Raw genomic sequence first — 25,020 nt, forward strand, 5'->3', positions numbered from 1 at the left:
TCAGTGTTCTTCATTGTTTTTCTTTTGAACATTCGTCATATGGTATGTAAGTGTCAATGTAGGTTAATACACAAACTATGGCTTAGATTTCCATGTGTTTATACACCAACATTTTATTCAGAAGATTCATGCATTTAACTGCATTTGGCGTCATCGCTCTGACACTAGTCCAATTAAACACGTACTTCCATCATTTAAGTCTTTACCTCACGTAAAAACAGCACAATAATTAATCGCCCCGAGCGGCTTGAAGTTTGATTCAAGAACTGCACGGAAAAACTGCTGTCAATGTACTTATAACACATGATTGACTTTAATTATCATAATAAAACTATTTTAGAACAAACAATAATTTTTCTTTCTTTGCCATTTACATATTTTAAACTCTGTGTGACTCCCCGTTTTGACAAAATTTAACTATTAGCTTGTTATATATTGCATTAGGACATGATATCGTCTGTAGGAAGAGCTCGGTAGCGGTTCGAATCCCGAGAAAAGCATGGTAAGTTTGCTCGAATTCTTCTAAAGGAAACCTCTATTTTGTAAGAGCCACATGTTCGGCTGAGACCTCATCCACAGTCACACGCATGTCAAAAATACACATTGTCTCAGGACTCAATGTGGGTCGCAAACGTCCAGAGTATGCAATCCGTGAAAATAAAATTGATCAACAGTACTAGCAGTGAAAGGAAAGTTATAGTGGTAATATGATTTAGGTAAATGTAATTTTGTTACTTTGTACTTTTAAGGAAACAGTTGAATCGACATTTTCTATTGTACTTCCCCAGAAAAGGTTTTACACACTGTAATTCAATTTCTTTCAGCCAATAAAATGTATTACGTAGAAGAAAAACAAGTGATTTATAGAACAAGTTTGTTGATGTGTCGTACTTAGTTCCTTTGCATGGTACAATTTTAGATCAGTTCTGAATTATTCAAACAATTTCCTAAGCTTCAAATTCTCCACTCTCCTGCCTGGGAGTTCTATTCCCAGACCTAAATTTTTTTCCTTTAAAATTTTAATGGGACCCGTTCAAACCCCTCTTGTGTTTTTCGAGCTAGAGTGATTCCTATACACGTATTCACGCTATGGCAGGGCGTGTTTCAGCTTAAAAGCCACTGTTCGCTATTAATTTGAACTCTTTTTATGAGTAGGAGGAATATATATAGTGTGTCTCGTAAATGTGTAACTACAGAAAATACACGTCCTGTCTTTATCCCAGTTGTGGGTGATGACAATAAGTAAAGACGAGAGTTTGAAAGAAATTCTGGTGTGTCGAAGCCGCTGACAGCGAGACAATTCATAAATTTGTGGATATACTGAGCGTATTTTGTAACAGCTCTATCAATACTGACTATGGTTCCAGATTTGTTGGAAATTCTGTGGTATGAAATAAGATTTAAAGCGATGATCCACACTGAACTAAATTATAATGATGTTTGTGCACCAGCATTTATTTTCGTGCCTGTAATAATAGTTATTACGAGAAAACTAAGGGTTGGAATTTGTAATTTTTCGACTTAGAAAGAATTTTCCCATTATCTTCTAGAACACGTTACTCTTGAAGATAAATTAATACCTGTTATCAGCTCACTTTCCCTCCTTTCTCTCTCAATACCTTCACACTTTCGTTGCTTTACATTTATTTCTCTCTTTCCCTCCTTTCATTACTAATCGTTTAAATTTACAGTAAAAAATGAACGTTATTTTCAATGATCATTATGCCCACATTGAAATTTTAGCTCACCAACTACGACACTCGTTTTTGACTTTGAAATAAAATATGATATTTGGCGCATTCGCAACTAAACGGACGTATTAGTTTAATCACGTGCATCTATCCGTACGTTTGTCTGCAGGTAACCGCTTAATGTATTTTAACAAAATTTGGCACTTAAGAATTTTAGCAGAATTTGTCGATAAATTCGAATTTTGGTTAAAGTCTGACGAAAATTATAAGTGCCTCACTTCAAGACTTACACCCACATACGCTTCTGCGCGCCACTCGGTGGTAAGGCACAATTTATTGAAGCCGAAAGTATTTCTAACAGAAGTTATGGTGAATACGCTTTCATATCTTCCTTGTCTAATCGGTTTTGACATGATTAAACAATGGGAATTTTCATTCTGTGTCACATGATGCAGCGAGAATGGTTTGAACCGGAACACAACGCCTCACCATTACAAAGATTATCTGGTTAACACTGTTTGATATATAAATGCTGTTTATTCTGATTGCGGGTAAAACACACGGTAATTGACTGTTAGGATGGTCTGTATAGTTACAACAGGGCTTTAAAGGATACATCAGCGGAGAATACAGCTGTTTGATGCGGATCGTGAACAGGTTTCAGAAGAAATGTCTTTGTGGATGTTTGATATTTTCGTTCATCGTAACCACATCTTCCAGACAGCCTTTTCGTAGGAATCGCGTATAAGCTTATTGTGTTTTCCACTCGTCGCACCGGTTTGTCGCCTTCTAACGCCTTCTGTCTTCAACGAGTTAATGGTTCCCATTCTAAAGTCTCAGCATCTTATTAATTCGAGTCACGATTTCCTTTTTTCCTATTCTCGCTTCGTCACATTCGAGTAGGCATCCTTTCAGAGAACGCAGGTCAGTCAGTTACGTGTGATGAAAGTATATCACGAACAACAAATCAGATTCATTTTAAGTTCTCGTGGAAAAAGAAATGGAATTAGTCGAATTGTCTTCAGAATATCGACGAATTAATGTAAATCACGTGTTCTGAAAATATGGATTAGATCAAAGGTAAAATAAATGCGTAAAGTGCCAACGTCGATCAGTTCGACTATTCGTTTCCGACATGTCTGCCAACTGTCCCTGTTGAAAGACGCAAAAATTCTCCAGGGGAGTTGAAATATCAGGATATAAGACGAGCGTCACTCCTTACATTCGGAAAAAACGACAAGTACTTGGTTAGTAATGATAAGATAATGTTGGCTGTTGTGGAGAATATCGCGATTTTTAAAATGGTCTGTTGCTGTCATTATCTCCTGCTGGTAATTATAATGTCGTGTATTTTAATTACTGGTTGGTGAATTTTCATCTTAGTCATTATTGTAATACAAATTATTTCTTCTGCAGAAGCAAATAAATACAAAGTCATGACGTGTCATAAGCAAATATATCATTTTAGAGGTTACACGAAGGTTAAATAACCTTTTCAGTAGCCAGTGACCTCTTGACATTAGCATGAACTAACCACACCCTTGATATATCATTCAGCATCCAGGTACTTCGTGACTACTGAATTGTCACCCTAAATCCCACAACGACTGAAGCACTTTATATGACACGCGACAGTCGGCTCCTCATCAAAGGCTTTAATCACATCATTCTTTCTTCCCAACAAAAATTTATTACTCAGAACATTCTCTGGATCAACTTCTTTTAAAATACAGATTTTCATCTGTATTTGTTAGATACCAACTGCTAGCGCGCAACGTGAACTACTGGGAGAAATGGGTGATCTTACTGCGCATGCGTAGTCCTCCTATTCCTGTTCCAAAAACATTGGTTTCCAGCAGTCTCCAGTAATGCAGTGTATTGCTGACACGAACAGAGACGCAGGAGATGACTCATGTTTTCCAACAGAGCATAGCGTAACCGACTCCCAGCAGAAGTTTCAGTAGTACTTAAAATCATGGATTGAAACGTGTATTTTGTTTAACGACCAACTTTGTAGAGAATTCAACATAGTGTCCTCCACAGACTATACAATTTCTTCACCAGGTATCCTTAATCACTGTTTGTAGGTACCATTTGTGTTACGTGAATTCTTCACAAGATATACACAAGATAAACATATAAATCACAGATTATCGCTGTGTGTCTCTACGGTCGTCCAGAATTTGGAATATTTTATCTAAACAAGTCCACTACTCAACGTATGTCGGGAGGGTCTGTCATAAATTACGTAACAAGAATTTAATTTTAATTAAATTTCATCTTTAAACGTTGTACTCTCACGTAATCTTCAACAGATTAGCATAAACATCAAGGAAGCTTCTGCCGATAACCAAGCTTGGCATTAGGTTTAAAATAAAGATTCTTGATTAGGAACTAGGTAAATCTAACATAAAATTTTTTCAAGTTATATTTCATACAGCTTGAATAATCAATCCGAGACATAAATGTAATAAACTGCGTAAATTTATTGATATGATGCATCAGTCTCTGAAATAATAAAAACTCAATACATTACATACATTGACTGCTTGCGTCTCGCGTACCTTTGTAATGACATTTTGTTGTCACACTGAGTATTTAAGATGGCGGAAGTCATGTCAACAATAATTTAGAGTACAAATAACAAACGTAGCAGAGCGTATTGCTACGACATTTCAACCTTCACGATATGTCAAATATGGTCTACCATTCAGTTTCCCCTTTGAACGCAGTACATCAACCGCTCTGTCCCCTGTCGACGCACAACTGTGTTACATCCGGTTCCCGGCTATGTATCGGCGGTCAGGATGTTGTTCATCTTTACGCCCACAAGCCAGAATATCTCCTCAGCCCGCATTATCAAGAGAATCAGATTACTCAAATAACCTAAATAACATTATACGAAAATGGAAATACGAAATCATTCCATTTTGACTGAAGTATGTGCCATCTGAAGCATGTCTTATACATAATTTTTAAAAATGTAATTACTTCCTTAAAGAAAAACAAAGCTTCCCCATTAAAAAGACAAATTTGTTTTTATTGTTTAAAATGTGATAATCAAATAATCAGAATTGGCCCGACATCACAGAATACATATTATGTCGACAGTCTGGTTTTTATCTTAAATAACGAGAGTCTTTGACCATATAATTTGACATTCGTCGGAATAACACTGATCAAAGGTATTTGGAAAAAGGGGGAGTATTTGGATCGAAGAGGCAGAGAGGAACAGGAGATTGGGAAGTAGATTCTACAGACTGTAGAGCTTTATTGTTCGTATTCTTTAAGAATTAGGATAACAAAATGAAGGAAAATGAGATAGAAAAAGCAGCATGCATGGGAGACATGAATGACACTAAAACCCAAAGGAAAGGACCCACTTGGAAAACCCAGGTATAGATGAAGGGAAAATATTATTTTCAGAGAAATAGGGTAAAAGGGTGTGGGATTAATTCAATTGGCTCCAGACAGGGGAGAGTGATGGGCTCTTTTAAAAAATCGGTAATGAACCTTTGGGTTGTATAAAAGTAATGGAATTTATTGTCTAGTTGAACTACTGTCAGCTTCTCAGGAAGAATTATGCTTCACGGTGCAGTTAAAAAATTCATTAAATTCAACATGTTTCGTATTCCTCTTAATTAGAAAGTCTCGCTGTATTGTAGCCTCTGGCAATTATTCACTCACCCCTGTTTCTAATTCTCCGACATATAAGTTAATTTAGCGTCGTGTAGGGGCGTAATTTTTAAAATCTGTTACAATTCACTGTCGAGAGAAGCAAATTGTCGAATGCAATTTCAGAACGTAGTTGTTTCATATACACTTGTCTGGTGGTTCTAGATTTCCACAGCAGTGTATAAATGCACAAAACTGCTGGTATAAAGTGATTTACTAAATGAAAGAGTAACTTTCTTTCTATCTCGATGAAACACGCGTATTACAAAAATTGTCATGCTGTGATAGTTATATGAACGAGGCATATGCGGTATGTACGTCATTTACAAAGAAACCTTTGGAAAAATAAAAAGCTTGAATTTCAATACAATGGATATGGTACCTGTGGATTGGTCACAAGTGCTCGTAAATTGTGTTGTGGTTGCAGAAATGATTGAAAAAAATAGATAGTTGACCTGTGGCAAACCACATACATTAACCGCACATTTGACCGCTGACGTTATGTCATTTATCTAGCAGTGGACAGAACACAGAACGCGTTACAAGAGATTCAACTTCAATGAGTAACAAAAGTTTCTTTCAGATTGTTTACAAAAATGAAATAACTAAAATTTCGTATGACTCTCTTTGAATTTATTCACATTCCATACGAATGTGTGAGTGTCACTGAGGTTCCATCATTGTCGTGAATAAGTAGAGTAAGTAAGTAATTACATCCATTAAACTAATTCCACGCGCGTCGCTTGTTCATCGCCCTGATAATGGAAGCAGAAAGGACTTCAGAAACAATGCAGAAGATCGCCATCAACGTTTTTCTGTCTCGAATCCATATGTAGAAACAAACGACGTTTTAATAAATATGTAAATAAAACTATAGGGTCCACACCATGCACATGTTTAATTGAGATTTGTAATTTGAGAAATCATATTATTCTGTAATAAATAAATTTCATTTCGTATGGTACCGGAAATTGTGGAAAACTACAGCATCATTATGCTGTAAGTTGGAAGCTTGCTTAACAGCACGCTATGAAATACAAGGTTAGAATAATAATTTGCCCTAGTTATTTTATGTCCATCAAGCAATACCTAAGTAAAGATCTCATAGCGCGGTAAACGGTGGAGAAGACAAACGAAAGATAAACTTTCATGCGTACCGGGTACAAGCAGACGTTCTACGATAATTTTTATCATTCAAATTTATCTATTACATATTTATGGCGTTGTCATATGAAGTTATCGTGTAGATAAGATATGAATTAAAAAAATCTTTTAAAGACAGACCACAACCTTCGTGCTTATTATCGTTTTTAGTTAAGTTACTTAGCCGGTAGGTATATCATGTTAACTTTCGGGATTGCAGAATAATATCCTCGGAGGTCCGTTACCATGTCTGGAACATATTTAAAATGTTCTCTCTGTTGTGACAACTAACTACATATTCCACTGTCAATGTTAGCTCGCTCGGCAGCTGAAACAAGCCCCCATATGCATTAACGGGAAGATACAGGGTCACGCTGGTGAGGTGATTACCGGACAGCGATGACACTGTACTTATTTCCGTGCAGGTTCATTTCGTCAGCCAGGGTGTGGTTACAGCGCGGATAGACAGATATAGTGCTTGAAAACCACAGATAATGTTGTTCGCGTCGGTTTTGATTTGGCTCCGCTCGGTACGGCTGTGTTCGCTCCATTGCCGTAAGAGCACACTACTCGTACGGTGCGTTATTTATTATTTTATTTAGTGTTCTGTCTGACGACAGGTCCATATGAACAGGATCCTTCCATCCTTTTCTCGGACTGGGACCTGTTCATATACGTTCTTGGCAGATGATCCAGAAGTGGTTTGCCATTGCCTTCTTCTGTGTGTGAATGGAGTAATTGTTGGGATGCCACGGAGAAACCGGGGAAGCCCCCGGAGGAAAACTCCGTGATGCCTAGACCACGGCCTTTCCCAACACAAGTTATAAATTCGGGCACCGCCGGGAATCGAACCCGAGACCCCAGGATTACAAGTCCAGCGTTCTAACCTCCAGACCACCGTGGCTTGGTACGGTGCGTACAAGGGGTGTAATGTTATTTCGACGGCAGAGAGGAACATAGCATGGGCAGGGCATGCCATATTGACAGGCCTCCACACCGGTCTCCACGTACACTGCCACAATGCCAAATTGTATGAACAATACAACGATTACCTACTCTACTACCAACGGCAAATCAAAGTTACTTTTTATGTCCACAAACTGTACACCGCTCACTTCAAACTCGCATTTCTGTCTTAATCAATGCGTTCATACAGCTCCACTAAGCTGTTAAATTTGTTATAATTTTAAGATTACTGATGTTCGTGTTGGAGGCAAATCTTACGACTGAATGGGATATATTATAAAATTCATTTATATTACAAACGTTATTCTTATTCTTGTGTTGACAACACATAGAATTAAATAAACTGACTTTTTATATTAAACCGCTGTTATAAAAAAGTTTCACTGATTTACCTTACACAGCCGATTCTGTTTTTATGATTGTTCTATCGTTAATGCAGCGATGCCTGTGGACGAAAGCATTTGTAAAACACACTTATCACCTGTGCATTCTGTCCCTGGCTTTGATCTTAAAAAAGTATTTCTACTGTTATTTCTCTCCAGTTCTTACGAAGTATACGATTAATTTATGGAAGTACAAATTTGATGACCTCTTGACTTCATGTTTATCAATTAAATACCTCCTATTTAGATTATTCCGAGTTACTTCGAAAATGCTGAAGTTCTGGAGAGACTTAATATATTCAGATGGAATAGTGTTAAAATTTCCCTAGAGAATTACTGGATCCTGGAAACATAGACGAAATTCCTGTATATATGCTGCTATTTTGGAAACAATAGAATATGTCAGTGTGGTGAAACAGTTCTCATACACTCACAAGCGTTTCTGGAATGCACACAGCAATGTTTATTTGAATCTGACATTGCAGATATAAAATATTATGAATTATATTATTAGACCCTTCAGTCCCAGTGTTCGAGCGACCCAGATAACTTGAATAAGAATGACTAGCGACCGATCTCCGTGGAGTGCATCAGGATGAAATTGAGAGGCGGAAACACGCCTCTAAATACAAACTTTTGTTTCCTATCACTGTAGCAGATGACTGTCAGGAGTGACAAGCGAGAGACGGCGTCAAAGCAGCGAGTGTGTAGGGACACGGGGAGCAATAATGGGCTGGGCCGGGTGTGGCGATGCACGAACAACGAACGACATGTCTCTGCCTGCCAGAGACCCACGCTGTTGGTACTGATCTCCTACTTTATGATTACCATTCGCCCGCGCGAGAGGGGAAGGGAAATAAGAATAGTGGGGAGAAGATCATGCGACGATCTCCAATAACGGTAGCAGACGTTGTGAGCTACGAACCTGATGGAAAATATCTAACTTACATTAGCATTGCACACGGTACCCATATACTATTACGATATTTTAATGTTGTTCATTCAGACATCTGAATAACTAAATTATGCATACACGTGGTGCGGGATCTGTGGGAGATAGGAGTTGAAGGAGACTGGATTTTGTTGGCCCAGGACAGGGTCCGGTGGAGGGCTTTGGTTAATTCGGTGATGAACCTTCGGGTTCGGTAAGCCATCTAGTTGGTTGGGTCCACTATTTGGGAAGCCTGAGGGGAAGAGACCTCTGGGGAGACCTAGACGTAGATGGGAGGATAATGTCAGGCGGGATCTATGGGAGATAGGAGTTGAAGGAGACTGGATTTTGTTGGCCCAGGACAGGGTCCGGTGGAGGGCTTTGGTTAATTCGGTGATGAACCTTCGGGTTCGGTAAGCCATCTAGTTAGTTAGTTAGTTAGTATGCATACACGTGGACATAACGTCGACGTCAGAGGCACCTTCAGTACACGCGTTATAAGTGTACGACGTGGAACATACGTAATGGTATTCGGGGTATAAATGGGCGATGTTTTTCTATGCCTACACTTTGTATGAGCGGCATACTAAGAACTGATGTTATGCTTGAACTATCACACAGTTAAAATGTTGAAACTCGACCTGCCTCGCTGGCTTTGAAACCCAAGGGTCACCATAAAGTAACAGATCAGTATTCACTGAATGTCTTTCCATCCGTCTTTGTAGAAAGCAATTCGCGCTGGAAGTGACGCTGGGCTGTGCTTGCTTGGTAAATTATAGACTGCCAACAGGCAATTAACCTCTTGCGGTCAAGAGTTACTTAGCTTTCCCGCACACTACGTCCCGTTTTCAACGGTCTCTGGGTGGTAGTTGACCTGAATGCGGCAGCTAAACTCAACAAAGTCCACAGGAATCTTAAAGCAGTACAAGTGTCCGAAACACTCCGAATCCCTGAGGCAGTAATTAAGTCAAGTTTTACGTAACAATAATAACAGACTGAAATGTTATAATGCAAATGCAATACACGTGGGATATGGCGTGTCCCACCACACCAGCGGCAACAAGAACAATACAACGGAGCGCTCTAGATGATATTTTTTTGGTTTCGTAAGGGTCGCGGGAACAAATTTTACATGCCATGGATTTTAGGAATTCAAAGTAAAGTGGTGTGCGAGATTAGTGTTGATGTTCACACGTACTACTATATTTGTTCAAGAAATATCCACTTACAACCTTCGAACTCTGCACAATCTCTATCCTAATTTCCCAGTTCCCAAAATTTTTTCTTATGTTTATCGAATTTTTAACTTGTGTACTGATTGACATTTCTTTATATTTGAAGAAAAATTTTCGCCTACAGTCGTTTTAGGCCTTTGAATCTGCAAATACACAGAAAACTCATTTAGGACAGTCTTTATTCAAACCGGTTAAATGCCAATACAAACATAGAGCTTTTCTTGTCTGCCCTTATTTTCTGTTAAGGCTTATCCCCCTATCCAAATTTTCCAGTTAAAAGGTGCTGGAACCCCGCCCTCTTTCCATCTCTGTTACAGCGAACTGCATTGCCTGGGGGTTACGATGACTTGCTGGCAGTTAAAGAAGTGCTATGGTAAATTAACAATCTGCAATGGAGTAGTAAAATATGAACTTTATACTTTGCTTATTACAAGAGTTTACTGTTATTTAGACCTCATGCGGTGGTTTTGTATGACAATAAGCAAGGTGGAATAAATTGGGAACAGGAAATAGCTGGGTTTCCTTATATAAAGGCTCCACAAGTTGACAGCAACTGTTGTTTGATGTTGATCGAAGTGGGCGCTGACCTAACAGCGTGGCATTTTCGGACTCTCTGTTGTGGTTTAGAATCTGTCCGGCGAATTGAAGTCTGAGTCCATGGATTTCAATAGATTTTCGTGTCAGTTTATTAGCGTCAATAATACTGACAAGCATATCTGTACAGGAGACGGACGGTCGGACGATCACTAAAAGGGCGTACAAATATCTGTCTTTACAAATGACTGACACTGTGAGTAAGATACTATTCGGAAAGCTGATAGTCGCTAAAAGAGCTTAAAATTTGCGTTTTTGTAGAACCCTTGTGTTCAGAAGAACCCGCTACTGCCTCAGTGGAGTGAGTAAGACTCATGTTTCATACTCGGGAGGCCCTGGTTTCAAATCTCTGCCCATACGACGGCTATGTAGACTGAGGTTATTCGTACCTTTCCTCAGCACATCCAAGCAGCTGCAGTGATAACACCTTCCTCTTTCCCCATTCATAGAATTGCAATTTAAACATACCCCTTATGTATTCCCTGATTATAATTTATTGTACCTATAAGAATTAGGGACGATGCATTAATAATAAAATGCTTTGTATCAGACTATTTTCAGAGATGTCATAATTCAAATTTTAACTAGATTTCAAAGGAGACTGGCCTTCAGAATATTCATAGCGGAAATATGGGTACCTTTGATACGAAAATAATTATCATACATGTATTTCTTTACCTGAAGTTACGAAATTATATTTTTTTACTTATAAACGCTTTTTCAGTATCTCAGACTTTACAGTAAAGAACCTTGATGTACCTCCAAGAGACGCTATCTCTTCTGTCAGTGAATGTTATCACGTCATAACAAGATAATATGATCAAGTATTGACTAACTAGAAAGTGATCAGAGACGTAAAATTACTTTTGCGTTGGAAAGAAAAAGTTTCTGAACCTAACTGTTACGTAACGCGCAATCTTCTCTTACAGAGTTCTTCTGGTGCGTAAATGTTATCTCAGCCTGAAACTTGTTCTATCCTCACTAAAATGACGATTTGTGTGTGTGAAAGGATACTACATGCTGTCGTGTAACTGCAGAAGTCCTGTACATTTAGGAGCATTATGTTCACGCGGGCAGGAGGAGGAATATCCAATTTTATCAAAAGTTAAGCGATGTTGTGTTTACAAAACAAGGAAAAGAAAAGGACCCGCTTCGCATTACGTCACAAAATTGTTTCAATTGATTTTGTTTATGAATGCGGTACCCATATCCTAGAAGCCTCTACATGTTTTATTAAACACTGCAAAGTATAAATACCCAGGTAAAATTCAAACAAACAAAACAAAAATAAAGCGAATAAGACTGTCTTCTAGGATGCATCGTAATCGCGCTGATGATGAAGGCAGCAGGAACCTTTATATGTCGGTGTACTTCTACTAGACTACACGACGCAACAACCTAGAAAACATATTTGTAATCCCCGACGTGATAACCTGAAATCTAACCAAGATTCAAGAGTGGTACACCAAATTCTGTTTGGCCAGTCAGAATTCATCTTAAATTTGGAAGAATACCGTCCTCATATTTGACACTGCGTAACGAATGTAGGAACAGCAGGAGAAGTAGTAATATTGGGCGAAGTATTACAAAATTTAAATTAAGTTTTGAAACTAAGATAACTATGGTGAATTGTTATTATCTCATTCAGAATATTTCATATCACATGTTAGAATATAAAATGATTGCACTCACCGAAACTGCATATAATAACAGAGTTTTTCTATATTAATAGTTTTATAAGGCAATACAACGCTTTAAAATTCTATTAAACATAAACGCCGTTCCTTAACAAGATAAAATCAATATGATTTAATTACTTTTGAAGCCGAAGAATATTTAATGAATGAGGTCTAATCTCCATCACAACAGCAGAACATTTATGTAAACACACTGTCGGTGTGAAATAACCTACAGCATACGAATATATTTATTTATTTAGTGTTCTGTCTAACGACAGGTCCATATGAACAGGATCCTTCCCTACTTTTCTCGGACTGGGACCTGTTCATATACGTTCTTGGCAGATGATCCAGAAGTGGTTTGCCATTGCCTTCTTCTGTGTGTGAATAGAGTAATTGTTGGGATGCCACGGAGAAACCGGGGAAGCCCCCGGAGGAAAATTCCGTGTTGCCTAACACAAGTTATAAATTCGGGCGCCGCCGGGAATCGAAACCGAGACTCCAGGATTACAAGGCCAGCGTTCTAACCGCTAGACCACCGTGGCTTCATTATGAATTAATATTCATTACATACATTCATCACTCCGTTCAGGCCTACTTAGATACGAGATTCGAGAAGTCCAAACAAACGCATTCCCATTAAACGACAATGATTAGCACTAAATATATGACAACAGACAATCCGTTGAATACAACGGATAAGTGCTCCCCTGAAATTCTTAACCAAGCACCACGCCATGCAGGCGTATGGGGGAGTGGGAGTACAGTTTCACGCACTATTACAATTCACACTTGTGAAACCGAATATTCTGCTCTTAGCATCATATATTTCATGCGCTTAAATTAAACGCCATTAATCCTCTTAAGTTAAACGGCAAGTAAGTAGTATATATATTTCTATTCTTTCAATAGCGATTCCATACTCACCGAATAGACGATATGGCTGCCAACAGCAAAGGGGAGAAGGCAGTATCAATCTGGGGCGAAAGCTGTTAAAAGAAAATAAGAGACATGTGTAATAATATTCTTGGAGCTGTTTTAATTTTGTATAGACAAATTTCTTTCTTTTAAAATCAAACTAAGTGGCTAAGCAAAATAATTCACAACCTCCACGTGCTTGAAGAAGGTAATAGTTGCTCAGCTAATCAAAAAATTCAAAGCCTTTTCATGAACTTGAAGGTTCATTAACCTGCTGATAACAGCCCGTCAATGACTACTATTCTGAATCATACCATGAATAAAACATACACAAATATACTTTAACTGTTTTTCCTATGGGTGTGAAACTTGTAATTATACCCACCCCTTAAGGGAACACCAGTTGAGGGTATTTAAGAACGCAGTGTTGAGGAGAATATTTGAGGTAAGTAGAGAGTACAAAAATAGAGAAAAAATGTTTAGGATTTGAGGTTTTCACGGCGGTGAGTATGAAGATTTCCGAGGTTTCTGAGGTCATACTGCCTCCGTCATCAGGGCAGTGAGTATGAAGATTTCCGTCTTCTGGGTTGTTGCGCTGTGTAGTCTGGTCGATGTTAACCAACGTTTCAGAGGTCATACTGCCTCCGTCATCAGGGCGATGAGTATGAAGATTTCTGTCGTCTGGGTTGTTGCGCTGTGTAGTCTGGTCGATGTTAACCAACGTGTCAGAGGTCATACTGCCTCCGTCATCAGGGCGATGAGTATGAAGATTTCCGTCTTCTGGGTTGTTGCGCTGTGTAGTCTGGTCGATGTTAACCAACGTTTCAGAGGTCATACTGCCTCCGTCATCAGGGCGATGAGTATGAAGATTTCCGTCTTCTGGTTTGTTGCGCTGTGTAGTCTGGTCGATGTTAACCAACGTTTCAGGGGTCATACTGTCTCCGTCATCAGGGCAGTGAGTATGAAGATTTCCGTCTTCTGGATTGTTGCGTTGTGTAGTCTGGTCGATGTTAACCAACGCTTCAGAGGTCATACTGCCTCCATTATCGGGGCGGTGAGTAGTAGGATTTCTGTCTTCTGGGTTGTTGCGCTGTGTAGTCTGGTCGATGTCAACCAACGTTTCAGAGGTCATACTGCCTCCATCATCAGGGCGATGAGTATGAAGATTTCTGTCTTTTGGGTTGTTGCGCTGTGTAGTCTGGTCGATGTTAACCAACGTTTCAGAGGTCATACTGCCTCCGTCATCAGGGCAGTGAGTATGAAGATTTCTGTCTTCTGGGTTGTTGCGCTGTGTAGTCTGGTCGATGTTTACCAACATTTCAGAGGTCATACTGCCTCCATCATCAGGGCGACACAGCGGTGAGGATGAAGATTTCTGTCTTCTGGGTTCTTGCGTTGTGTAGTCTGGTCGATGTTAACCAACGTTTCAGAGGTCATACTGCCTCCGTCATCAGGGCGATATCGCCCTGATGACGGAGGCAGTTGGTTAACATCGACCAGACTACACAGCGCAACAACCCAGAAGACGGAAATCTTCAGAAAAATGTTTATTTAGAGCTTCATAATTTGCACGGCCTAAACTTCATAAAACATAATTAAGCCAATCAAATCCACGGAAGTAAATGGGTATGAAATGTGTCTGCATGAAGCAGATAAATGCATAGGCCCAGAATATTTTTGCTGTAAAAACTATAGGGATATTGTAGTGTAAATCGGAAGATAATGGTATCGACCGGCATTGCACTACATGGCTGTGTTTTGCTACCTTGGTAATACGAAGTTAATTAATATTAACGTGGGCACTGTGACACTGTTATGTCTGTGTGAGAACCTTTTTAAGTCCTGTTCTGATATGTCCAATAACCTTTCTACGACTGTATTCGTGCCGCTCACACGTAATTTTGTAATTATATGCAATAGCATAATATATGTTTGAAAACAAACATTTCATGCAAAACGACATTTCCAAGAAGTTCTACACGGATTGATAGACATGCGGACATGTCAAGGAATATGTATTATTTTAATAACAGTCTACGTTTTTGCATTATCCACCAGTCTCGAAGTTCTATAAGGACTATTATTAGACTTTCATACAACAATGTACCTGTGTACCTGATGAAAGTGTTTGCTAGGAACAGTTTTGTACTTTGTGATAAAACGTTCAAGGCAATTTTCTCCTTACGAAGCAGAACAAAGACACGCACAATGGGTTTCCATTTAGCCAGTCGTCACCTGGATTTACCATTCACTTTGGTCGAAGAATGGAACAGTTTCCGTTAAGTCGCCTTAATTATAGGCATTTGAGGGAACTCAATAGTAGTGAAATTGTCTAGAGAAAGTTAGAGAGAGCTTGAGGGTTGGGACTGTCAGGGGTCATTCTACAACGACGGAGCACAACACATACAACTCAGAGAAAACACGCCTAGCTATTCTAAAAACATTTTTAATTATTATTTTAACTTTTGATTATTTCAAGTCATTTCGAATGTTTTGATATAAAATTTATCATTATTTCTGGGACTCGGTGGCATATCCTTAGCGTAATGACATGAAGGCAGAGAAATCAACCTGATGATGTCCACACTTGAACGAAGCACGTTGTCCAAGTGACCACGTATTGAACAGAATGTGTGGGAAGTGACGTACAGAAAAACCAAGAACCGCCAGGTATGCTGTGACTTATCACGGGTATATTTTCGAAAAAAGGGTTTTCTACCTACTCTCATGACGAACTTAGAAAATTCATTTACTCAACAGCTGCCGCAAGTATGAAATTTGGAATCTTTCAAATGTGAACTGTGTTCCATGATAGATACATGATTCAAGTGGAAATTCATTACCAAAGCATACCACAAAACAAGCCACCATCTCAATACGGTATTCTATAATTTTTTCCTCATTCTCATGTGACACTATAAAATATGTAGTTGATACAGGATAGTTAAACGAAGAGTCATCAAAATAAAGCAAAAATTTTAATATTCTTTTCGGTTCCATCAAATGTCTTGTCGTTGAATTAAAGATCTGAAAATTTCACGGCTGGTGCAAAGCAGTATTCTGAATCGATCATCTGCATCGATACGAAATAAAATTTCGATGTCAGAAACGATGGAGAAACGTGTAGTCTCCAAAACGTCGGAGACGCATCCTATACCGAAAGCAGCATTTCATTTCATATAATACTTTAATTTCGGTCTCTTATGGTTGACGTTCGTTGGATCTCACCTCACCAGAACTTAACGCGTATTCAGGTTGAACATGGAAGACTCTGTCTCCCGATATGGAGGGTAGCTGCGAATATGTAAACTATTTTCTGAATGCAGTTAAATATTGGTCAAAGTTTTTAACAGAAATAGATCCTTCCCGGGTTTAGAGTAATCTTAAAAGATTGCATACCATGCAGTGTAATGATATATAAAATCATGCATACAAACAAAATTGTTGCTGTGTTCCTGAAACTCCGTCATGGCTACACCAGCAATTGGAGTACACAATAAAACATATTTCTGATACGTGAAGACAGATTTCAAAACATATTTTATTCATTAAAACAAGTGAAATGTCGGAACGTTAAGCAGTAAATTTCAATATTCAACTATGGCTTTACGATACTGCTGGATGGTTGTCTCGATATATCAAAAGATTATGAATACGTATTTGACAGCGTTGCATTATTCTCCATCAGAACTGGTTCAAGCGACATGACGCATAGTACAATACGCTGTACACTATTTAGTTTATTTCATGTGTACTTTCACTAACAGTATATAGCAAAAAATTCTAATCATTACTGCAAACGAATATAAAACGCATTATAAAATATTAGTTTGAATACCTGAAAAAGAGAACATTAGAGATACCTACGCATACGCTTGAATAGGATATACAAGACACAAGGGAAGGGAAGATCAAGACGAGGGACCGATTAGAGAAACATAACCTCAAAAAATGCAGCCTGCAAAGGTCCCTTATTATAAAGTGATAACTTTCATCATAAACGTATACAGACTGAAAATGACATAAATTAGCAACTGACGTTTCTTTGTAATTACGTTTTTATACTATATTAAAATGGTTACCATTTTAATCCTACAGAAGATAGTTATAACGTATGCACATAAACATGGCCACTAACGTACAACTAGACTCTCTCGGCTTACGTACTTCACTCCAGTCAAGGTTACAGATTTACAGCTGCGCAGAAGCTGTGCAGGTGGGAACACGGTGTGTTGACGATCAGGACGCGTGTTAGTTCTCGAACACTATTTCGCACTGAAATCGTCTGATGCTGCTAGTGAAGCATTTAGCAACGCATATCCTGAAAAGGAAGTACTGATTGGTAACACAGGAAGTGTTGTTCTGTGACAAATTATCATGGAGCAATAAGACAGCTGAAATTTTGGCAATACTTATTTCACGCCATACTTCAGTTGCAACAACAGAATATGGCTAACAAAATTTAACTGATTTTATCGTTTTGTGCGTGAAGCGGTTCCTGTGTAGTAGTTTGAGATGCGTACTAAATAGAATATTCTGTATAATGTAGGAAAGAATTTTTTCTTAATTTACAGGGACGTAGCTCTACTTTCGCTGAAGTTCATTCAAGACAATTATTAAAACATGTACATCTGTTTTATAATGCCACACGTCGTGAATAACTTACACGATATCACTGAACTCTCGTCATGTTTAATGAACAAGACATTTATAAAATACCATTAATTAATCATTTCACCAACAAATGAACCACACCTATGACATACGCATGTTCATAGCCTCCCCATACTGATGCGGGGTAGGCTTTTTATTATTAAACCAAAACATGATCTGTGTCAATAAAATAATCACAAGTGTTCGATTACACTGTGCAATCGAACGAGAAACCTACCCCATGTATCCCTCTTGAGCCGGAAAGGCCTGCGCGGATAACAGTAGCAGAATTACCGTGGTGAAAACTGTGAAATATAATCGAAACGAAACATCACCCTCCCCTTCCCACTAATGGAATGTCGGTAATAAAATGAACACTAGGATATTGCCTATTAAAAACAACCCTCCAGCCCCTATCCTCCTGCGGGACGGGGGGCGAAGAGAGGAGTGTCAAATGCACCGGACCGAAATCGTAAATATTAACGCCAAGCGAGCATGGAACAAGCCGACGCCGAACCAATTCATTAACGTATTATGATTACGGATAAAAAAAATTACTCATACAATCCGCAACTTGTAGCCGTATTGGCTGGTACAGTATTTTATATATTAACATGTCAGTTCTCAGTATTATTTAAATATAACAACCTGTAAAAAAGCTTGATGACTTGTGTTTTGTCAAGAAGTGTCCACATCGTCAATAAGCATCTTCTTACTATAAAAATTCGTGATTTGTCGTCGTCGTCAACCTATTTGTAGCCAACCTATTTGTAGTCAAGAAATGACGTCATCAAACAATGTTACATTACATTTGTTTACTCGGCATTCTTGTACCAACACAACAATGCCGAGTAAACAAATGCCTTAACAAATGACTTGAGTAAGACACTAAGTCAAGTGTTTTAACCCTCCATTCGGGGGGGTTAGTTTATTTTCTTACTCAAGATTTTAAAACTCAACCAACCCCCCCGAATAGGGGGTTGATCAAGTGTTTTAACCCTCCATTCGGGGGGGTTAGTTTATTTTCTTACTCAAGATTTTAAAACTCAACCAACCTCCCCGAAGGGGGGGTTAGTTGCGTTTTAAGAACTTGACCACTCCCCCCCCCCCCCAGGAGCTCCGAATGGAGCGCTCTGCTCTAGTTGTTTATAATGTATGAAACGGGACAGATCTTATTAACGATGTGTATATTTTACTGGGTTTTTTACATTAAAGCGATTCTAAAGGATTGGAGAGTTCTCTCTTTGACGTTATGGACACTAATGTGAAAAAGTCGTGAAAACAAACTTCACGAAGTTTTCAGAATTCTTTCAAGACAAAAGACGGAAACCCTATACAATGGAGTGTTCAACTGACTGTGACTTCTTAATATATTGCACAATCTGTAGTCTGATTGGTTGCTATGGGGATGGCTGCGTAGGCTCGAAGTAGAACAAAATGAGGTGCGATTTCCGTCAGATGCTGCAGCACGATACTTGGAGACCAAATCTTTAAAACTTTGGTATGTTTCACAGAGTAACATATATCAAGACAGCATTCGAGGAAGGTGCAATCCCTCCACCACGATTTATGTTCTTTGTGGAAAGACTTTATCTTCTGCAGTCACCTTCAAGAATACAACGGTGTCATTAATCTGTAATGGCGACTTTCTGTCTTGAATTTTGTTCTCCCGAAAATATTAAGAACGTGAAGTTGACATATAATTGGTTTCATAACTTCAGATTTCGGTGATAAGCATCTCCGAATCTTTAATGTTTTTCCAACATTTCAGCAAACACTGCCTTTGCCATTTTCACTCTGAAGACGGTAATAACAATTCCTGCCGAAGCGTTAAAAAATCCTCAAGATTCCTCAAGGCTTATATCAGAAAGCAGAATTTGTACATTAGACTCCTGTCGCAAAAGGACAGGATTCTAAATTGTCAAATGATACATAATTTTACATTTTATGTAGACGAAGGTAGTCAATAAATGACATATCAAAATGTGTACAAATATGTGTTATATTTCGTACCGAAAATGTTAACTTGTCAGCTTTGATACGAGATTGACGTTTACGGTGCGTTATTTACGCATTATTCCCAACATAAAATAGTTTATTTCAGCAGAACATTAAGAATGGTACATATTTCGCCATCCATAAATTCAGCCTGCAGTTAATATTTAGTAAAGTTCCATACTACTTCCTAGAACACAGTAGCACCAGAGTCATGAGGTCATTTTATTCTGACGACAGGTTATTAATACAGGTTTGGTTCACCCAACAGAATATAGTGTAATTTGAAAATCATGTCCGCGCCGAATTAAGAATAATCTTCTCTTTCACACTGGAATAATCTAGAAGAGCATTTGTACCCATACATGATGACAACATGTAGGATGTGGTGAGGGGGGGGATTTGCATTTGTGTAATCGTTGACTATCTGTTATGTCCGGACCATTGTATAACATGTAACAAAACATAGTATTTATGTAACCGAGTATAAAACAACAAACGAAACGAGAATGGATTGCAGTGCATTCTATACGCATGTCAGAAACAGAATTATTTCACCGCAGGCCAGTTCGGTGTAATCACAATGTGGTCTACCATGACGCCAGACTGATAGATTGCTTTTATCAAGGATATAATACACCTACCACTACTTCAGATTGGACCGAAATGTTAAAATATTTTCATCACAATTTTAAGTGAAAACTTAGGAGAGACTATTTTAATTGTATGGATGATAATTTAGAAAGGTGTTCTGCAAACTACATTCATCCACGAAAAGTTATTCACACTCCACGGAGGGCTTCACCTTTCATTTATTTGTCATTCATTTAAATAACTGATTAATGAACAACCACTTAGTCAATCAATCAGATATAACGTCATTAAAGAGAATTAGTAAAAAAATGAATTCATAAATTGGTCGGTGATAAAGTCAGTAGCTTAACTAGACTATGTGTCAGAATATGAACTAGACCAGTGGTATTCAACCTTTTTTGTTCGCGTACCCCCAGATATAAATCCTCTTCAAATTTGTACCCCCAAAGTTGTTGGTGTATAATTCAAGTTATACATAGTATATAATCTACATCTAAAATAAATTAAATAAGTTACATTACTGATTATACAGTGTTTATCATAAAATAAAAATTGTTTTTAAATTTCACGTGCCCCCTAAGATGTCTTCGCATACCCCCGGGGGTACGCGTACCCCAGGTTTATTACCACTTAACTAGATGACAAGTGGCTCTGTAGTAGACCTAGTAAATTACTTGTTATTGCACGAATTTTTTATGAGTATGAAATAAAACGAATGTTGCTCAGAATAGTTCTTATTATTGTAAGATTTGATTTTCTCACGGCGGTGAGTATGAAAATTACTTCTGTATTCTTGCGATGTGCAGTCTGCTAAACGTTTACCTACGTTTTAGACGTGTATAATACCTCCATTATCTGAAATGTTGGTGAACCTCCGACTGCATGGGGCAACAAACCAGAAGACATTCATCTTCAGTACTTATTCCTGCTCATAAAATTAAAATGAACATTAGAACACAAATAAATAAAATTATTGAGCCAATTAATAAAAATAATATTTTATGTAATATACGCAATTTTCTTTCTTCGAAATAAATATGACAGTAGTTACAAGATTTCTAGCAGGGATAACATCACAATGATTTATGTATTTATTACAACTCTTTAAACTCTCAGTAGTCAAATGTAATAACTAAATTACCTATATTTTATTCACTCTAGGCTATATGAAGAAAGCCGAATCGATTCCAGTAGATGCGAAATTGATTTTAATAGACCGGTAAAGCACATAAAACGAGATGGGCATAAGTGAACAGACATGAGTGAGTTCGAAAAAATTCCGCATGGAACTGACTATTGAAATGAAATAAGAAGCCATTACTCAACTGAGTGCGTTACATGATACTTAATTACAGAACGGACTTAACTGCACAAACTACATTAAAGGCTATATAGTCTTTAATATATAAATTACTCAAGTCAAACTGACATCAAAGGACTGATAAATCAATATTTGATTACTACCAGTTTGTATTTAATAGAAGAGTATAGGAATCGACCAAATTTTTTCGTCATAATATGAATCACTAATGAAATGATCTCGTTTTTATCTTCGTTAAATTTTTCACGTGAAGAATTTTGGTACATTAACTATTTACGATCATCGAAAGAATTCTCTGTTTCCATAGTCATTAATTTGGCAAAAAGGCTTTATATCATACACATGGATATTTTACTGTGTTCTGATGCTCTGAGCCACACGTATGTGAATGCAACTAGAAGTCATAAAACATAAAACACCACTTCTGTAATCTCATGTAATTAGGGACAATAAACTACATTTGTAACTACATTGGAATAAACGGCTTGAATCGATAATAAAGCCAAGATTTAAAAAGCATAACAGTTAATTTTGATATATTTTACCTAAAATAAACAAGGCTTAAATACGTGGGAAAGAAATCAAATGCATTGTTTTAATAATTTAACACATATACTATTTGTTTTAAGTTAATCCACGAATATGGGAAATGATTAAGAATGACTGTAATAACAGCTGTTCGACAGATAACATCAAATACGCACACGACAGACAAATATTACGAAAAGGTTGTCTCGTACTGTGTAACACAAACTTTGTGATGAGAATTTAGTGTGGGAAATTATGTGCAGCAAAATTCTTCACGCGAAATTACTATTAAAAATAACGTTATATGGTAAATGCTATTTAAAGGGAATATTTCTGCCTCCCGCATCTTCAGTGTTTAGTTGTAAGAGAAGAGAAACTATTATTATAATATTTCACAATTACTCAAGTCTTTTCTTATAATATTTACGATTTCGCACATGCGAAATGTTTTTTAATCATTTAGTTAGCGACTTTTTTTCAACTGCACTGGTTTCATGACAAGATAATTGTGAATGATAAATCTTGTAGGGTGTCTAATGCCCTATTTCACAAGCAACAATCCTGGCAAACAGCATGTAATTCTATCAGTTTTATCGCGAAAAAGAGAAACGCCTTAAAAACACAGGAATGCAAGTTTCTTAAAGTAAGACCAAAATTTTATACTTATTACAATGTTTTTGTTATCAAAGAAACTAATGTTTTTACCAAGCAACATGCATAAAATATTACCCACTTTTCATAAATATCAATATTTCTATTCCACAATTAACCGCGATGCATTAATGCAACTTAGATATTATACTTACAATTAATAGTAAGGAACGTTTCTTCGACTGATTCATTTTCGATTTAAGTTTCCTCTCATTTAATATGGGATTCACTGATCTCATACACCTGTAGTATCTATTCGTCCAACATCCCAGTATCAACCAATCTCTACTTCTAAGATCCCTGACATAATTTTTGTGTACTTCACGGTTAACATAACTGGCCTCTACCTACTTACATTCATACGCCATATTTTTCTTGGAATCGCGTAACTTGTTTGTCTGTTGCGTTTGTAATTCAGTGAAGCTTATAATCCAGTCGCTGTACATGCTCCATTACAACAAAATGACACAGTGCGATTTTCTTTAAAAATATTTATAATTCAATTCTGACTTCTCCATTACAGATTCTATACAACCTCGTACAGTCTTCTACTTCACGTCAACATTGGGCAGCTAGTATCTTGGTGAAACTGCACTTCCTAAAGCCGGAATTAAGTAGATCATCAAATAAATGATGTTCTGATAGTTTTGTTGTGTGATAGAAGGGTGTGAAACAAAATATACAGCGAAGGTTCGATACGCTTGCCATATTCGTCACAGCTCGTTTGAACCATCAAATGATCGTCAAACGATGAAGATAAAAATTTACGATCTCCATATTTACTCTTAGCATATCCCCTTTTACAGTTTCAAGCTTCAGACTTCAACTCTTATCCTGCCTTAAGGACTTGCATTTATGACACTTTTAGTTTAATAAAGTCTGCCTGATAGCATCATAATATTTACGTCGTAAGTAAAATTTTTGCTAAAATAGTAGAAGTCTTTGATCGGAACAACTGTGTGGTCTGTCACAAAATAAGCAAAAGCATCATTTAAAAAGCTTAGATTACGGGTTTGAATCCGGCCCGGAACATAAGTTTATTTGCGATGTTTTATTTTATCTAGTGATGGTAATAATACTGTGACTAATCTCTCATGAAGGGGTTTTGCTGTTTTATGCAGATTTATAAAGCCTCCTCAACGGAAAGATTGGTTTTAGCGCCCAGACGAAGAAACTGTAATAAAACTAGGAGCATCATCTAGTCATAACAGCATGGCAAATACAGGTGTCCCCAAAAGATGTATGCACACATTCAGAGAATTAAATAAAGACATTTTAATTAAATGAATCAATACACACGTCAGCAATGGCACTTAATGTACTAAAGATTCTAGTGTGGATGTTCAAAATGCCAGCCTTAATTTCGTGACAGTTTAAAGCGATGACCAACTGACTGACAAGCGGTCATCGAAGTTGCTCCTGTGTAAACATATTTTCGGGGCATTCTGTATATGGATTTTGCAGTACAGACCTGTATTTTGCTTAAACTATTAATGCTTCCACAAATATTAGCTTCTCAAGTAAGAATATTTCCATGGACTTAATTAATGAAAGCCACCAATGCAGTAAGAGTTATTTCTCTGAAGAAATGCGAGGTAACATATTCGAAATTGCTATATTTTGCTTATAAAGTACAAAACATGCAAGATGTTATTTCATTAACGCGATTGTACAACAGTGGTACTTATGTAAGTTCGTAGCGGAATATGAAATCAATATCTCATTTCAATGTACACACTATAACGTGCGTGTGTCTGACACTTTATTACCATGTCAGCTTAGAACTCATTACAGTTGCTGCTGTGTTAATTCCAGTCACGTGAAAATTTATTAAGCAAAACGTAATAGACGTTTCTGGAGATATTATGCATTTATTCTAAAGCCACACATTTTAAAGTTTTCATTAAATATATGCACCATCATCGCAATATAAAATTATAAAACTTAGGAAAACTTGTAGATCTATGTCTTCTGAGTTTTTGCTCCTTAAATGACAGATTACCTACGCATGTTGGCAGTGAATGATAATTCGAAGCACATTAAGAGCTTTATCACTAATTGTT

At 37.5% G+C, this 25,020-nt stretch overlaps 1 protein-coding gene across 15 annotated transcripts in view; it reads right to left on the minus strand.

Moving 5' to 3' along the window:
* Positions 1-25,020, minus strand: part of LOC110827981 (E3 ubiquitin-protein ligase sina-like) — a 635,101-nt gene that overhangs the window by 227,677 nt on the left and 382,404 nt on the right. For 14 of the 15 annotated variants that reach the window (XR_015536943.1, XR_015536944.1, XR_015536941.1 and 11 more), the window contains one exon: positions 13,225-13,286. Coding sequence is in view for 7 of the 15 variants with exons in the window: in XM_087355373.1 (XP_087211499.1) it covers positions 13,225-13,286 (62 nt within the window). In the remaining 8 variants the exon portion in view is untranslated. Of the gene's footprint in view, positions 1-13,224; positions 13,287-17,382; positions 17,537-25,020 lie in introns of all 15 variants that reach the window. The other variant, XM_087355363.1, reaches the window with a different exon arrangement.

This window comes from Zootermopsis nevadensis, unplaced genomic scaffold (assembly GCF_977971745.1).
Source record: "Zootermopsis nevadensis isolate Lab colony 2312 unplaced genomic scaffold, Znev_1.0 Znev_ptg000024l, whole genome shotgun sequence".
Taxonomy (NCBI): domain Eukaryota; kingdom Metazoa; phylum Arthropoda; class Insecta; order Blattodea; family Termopsidae; genus Zootermopsis; species Zootermopsis nevadensis.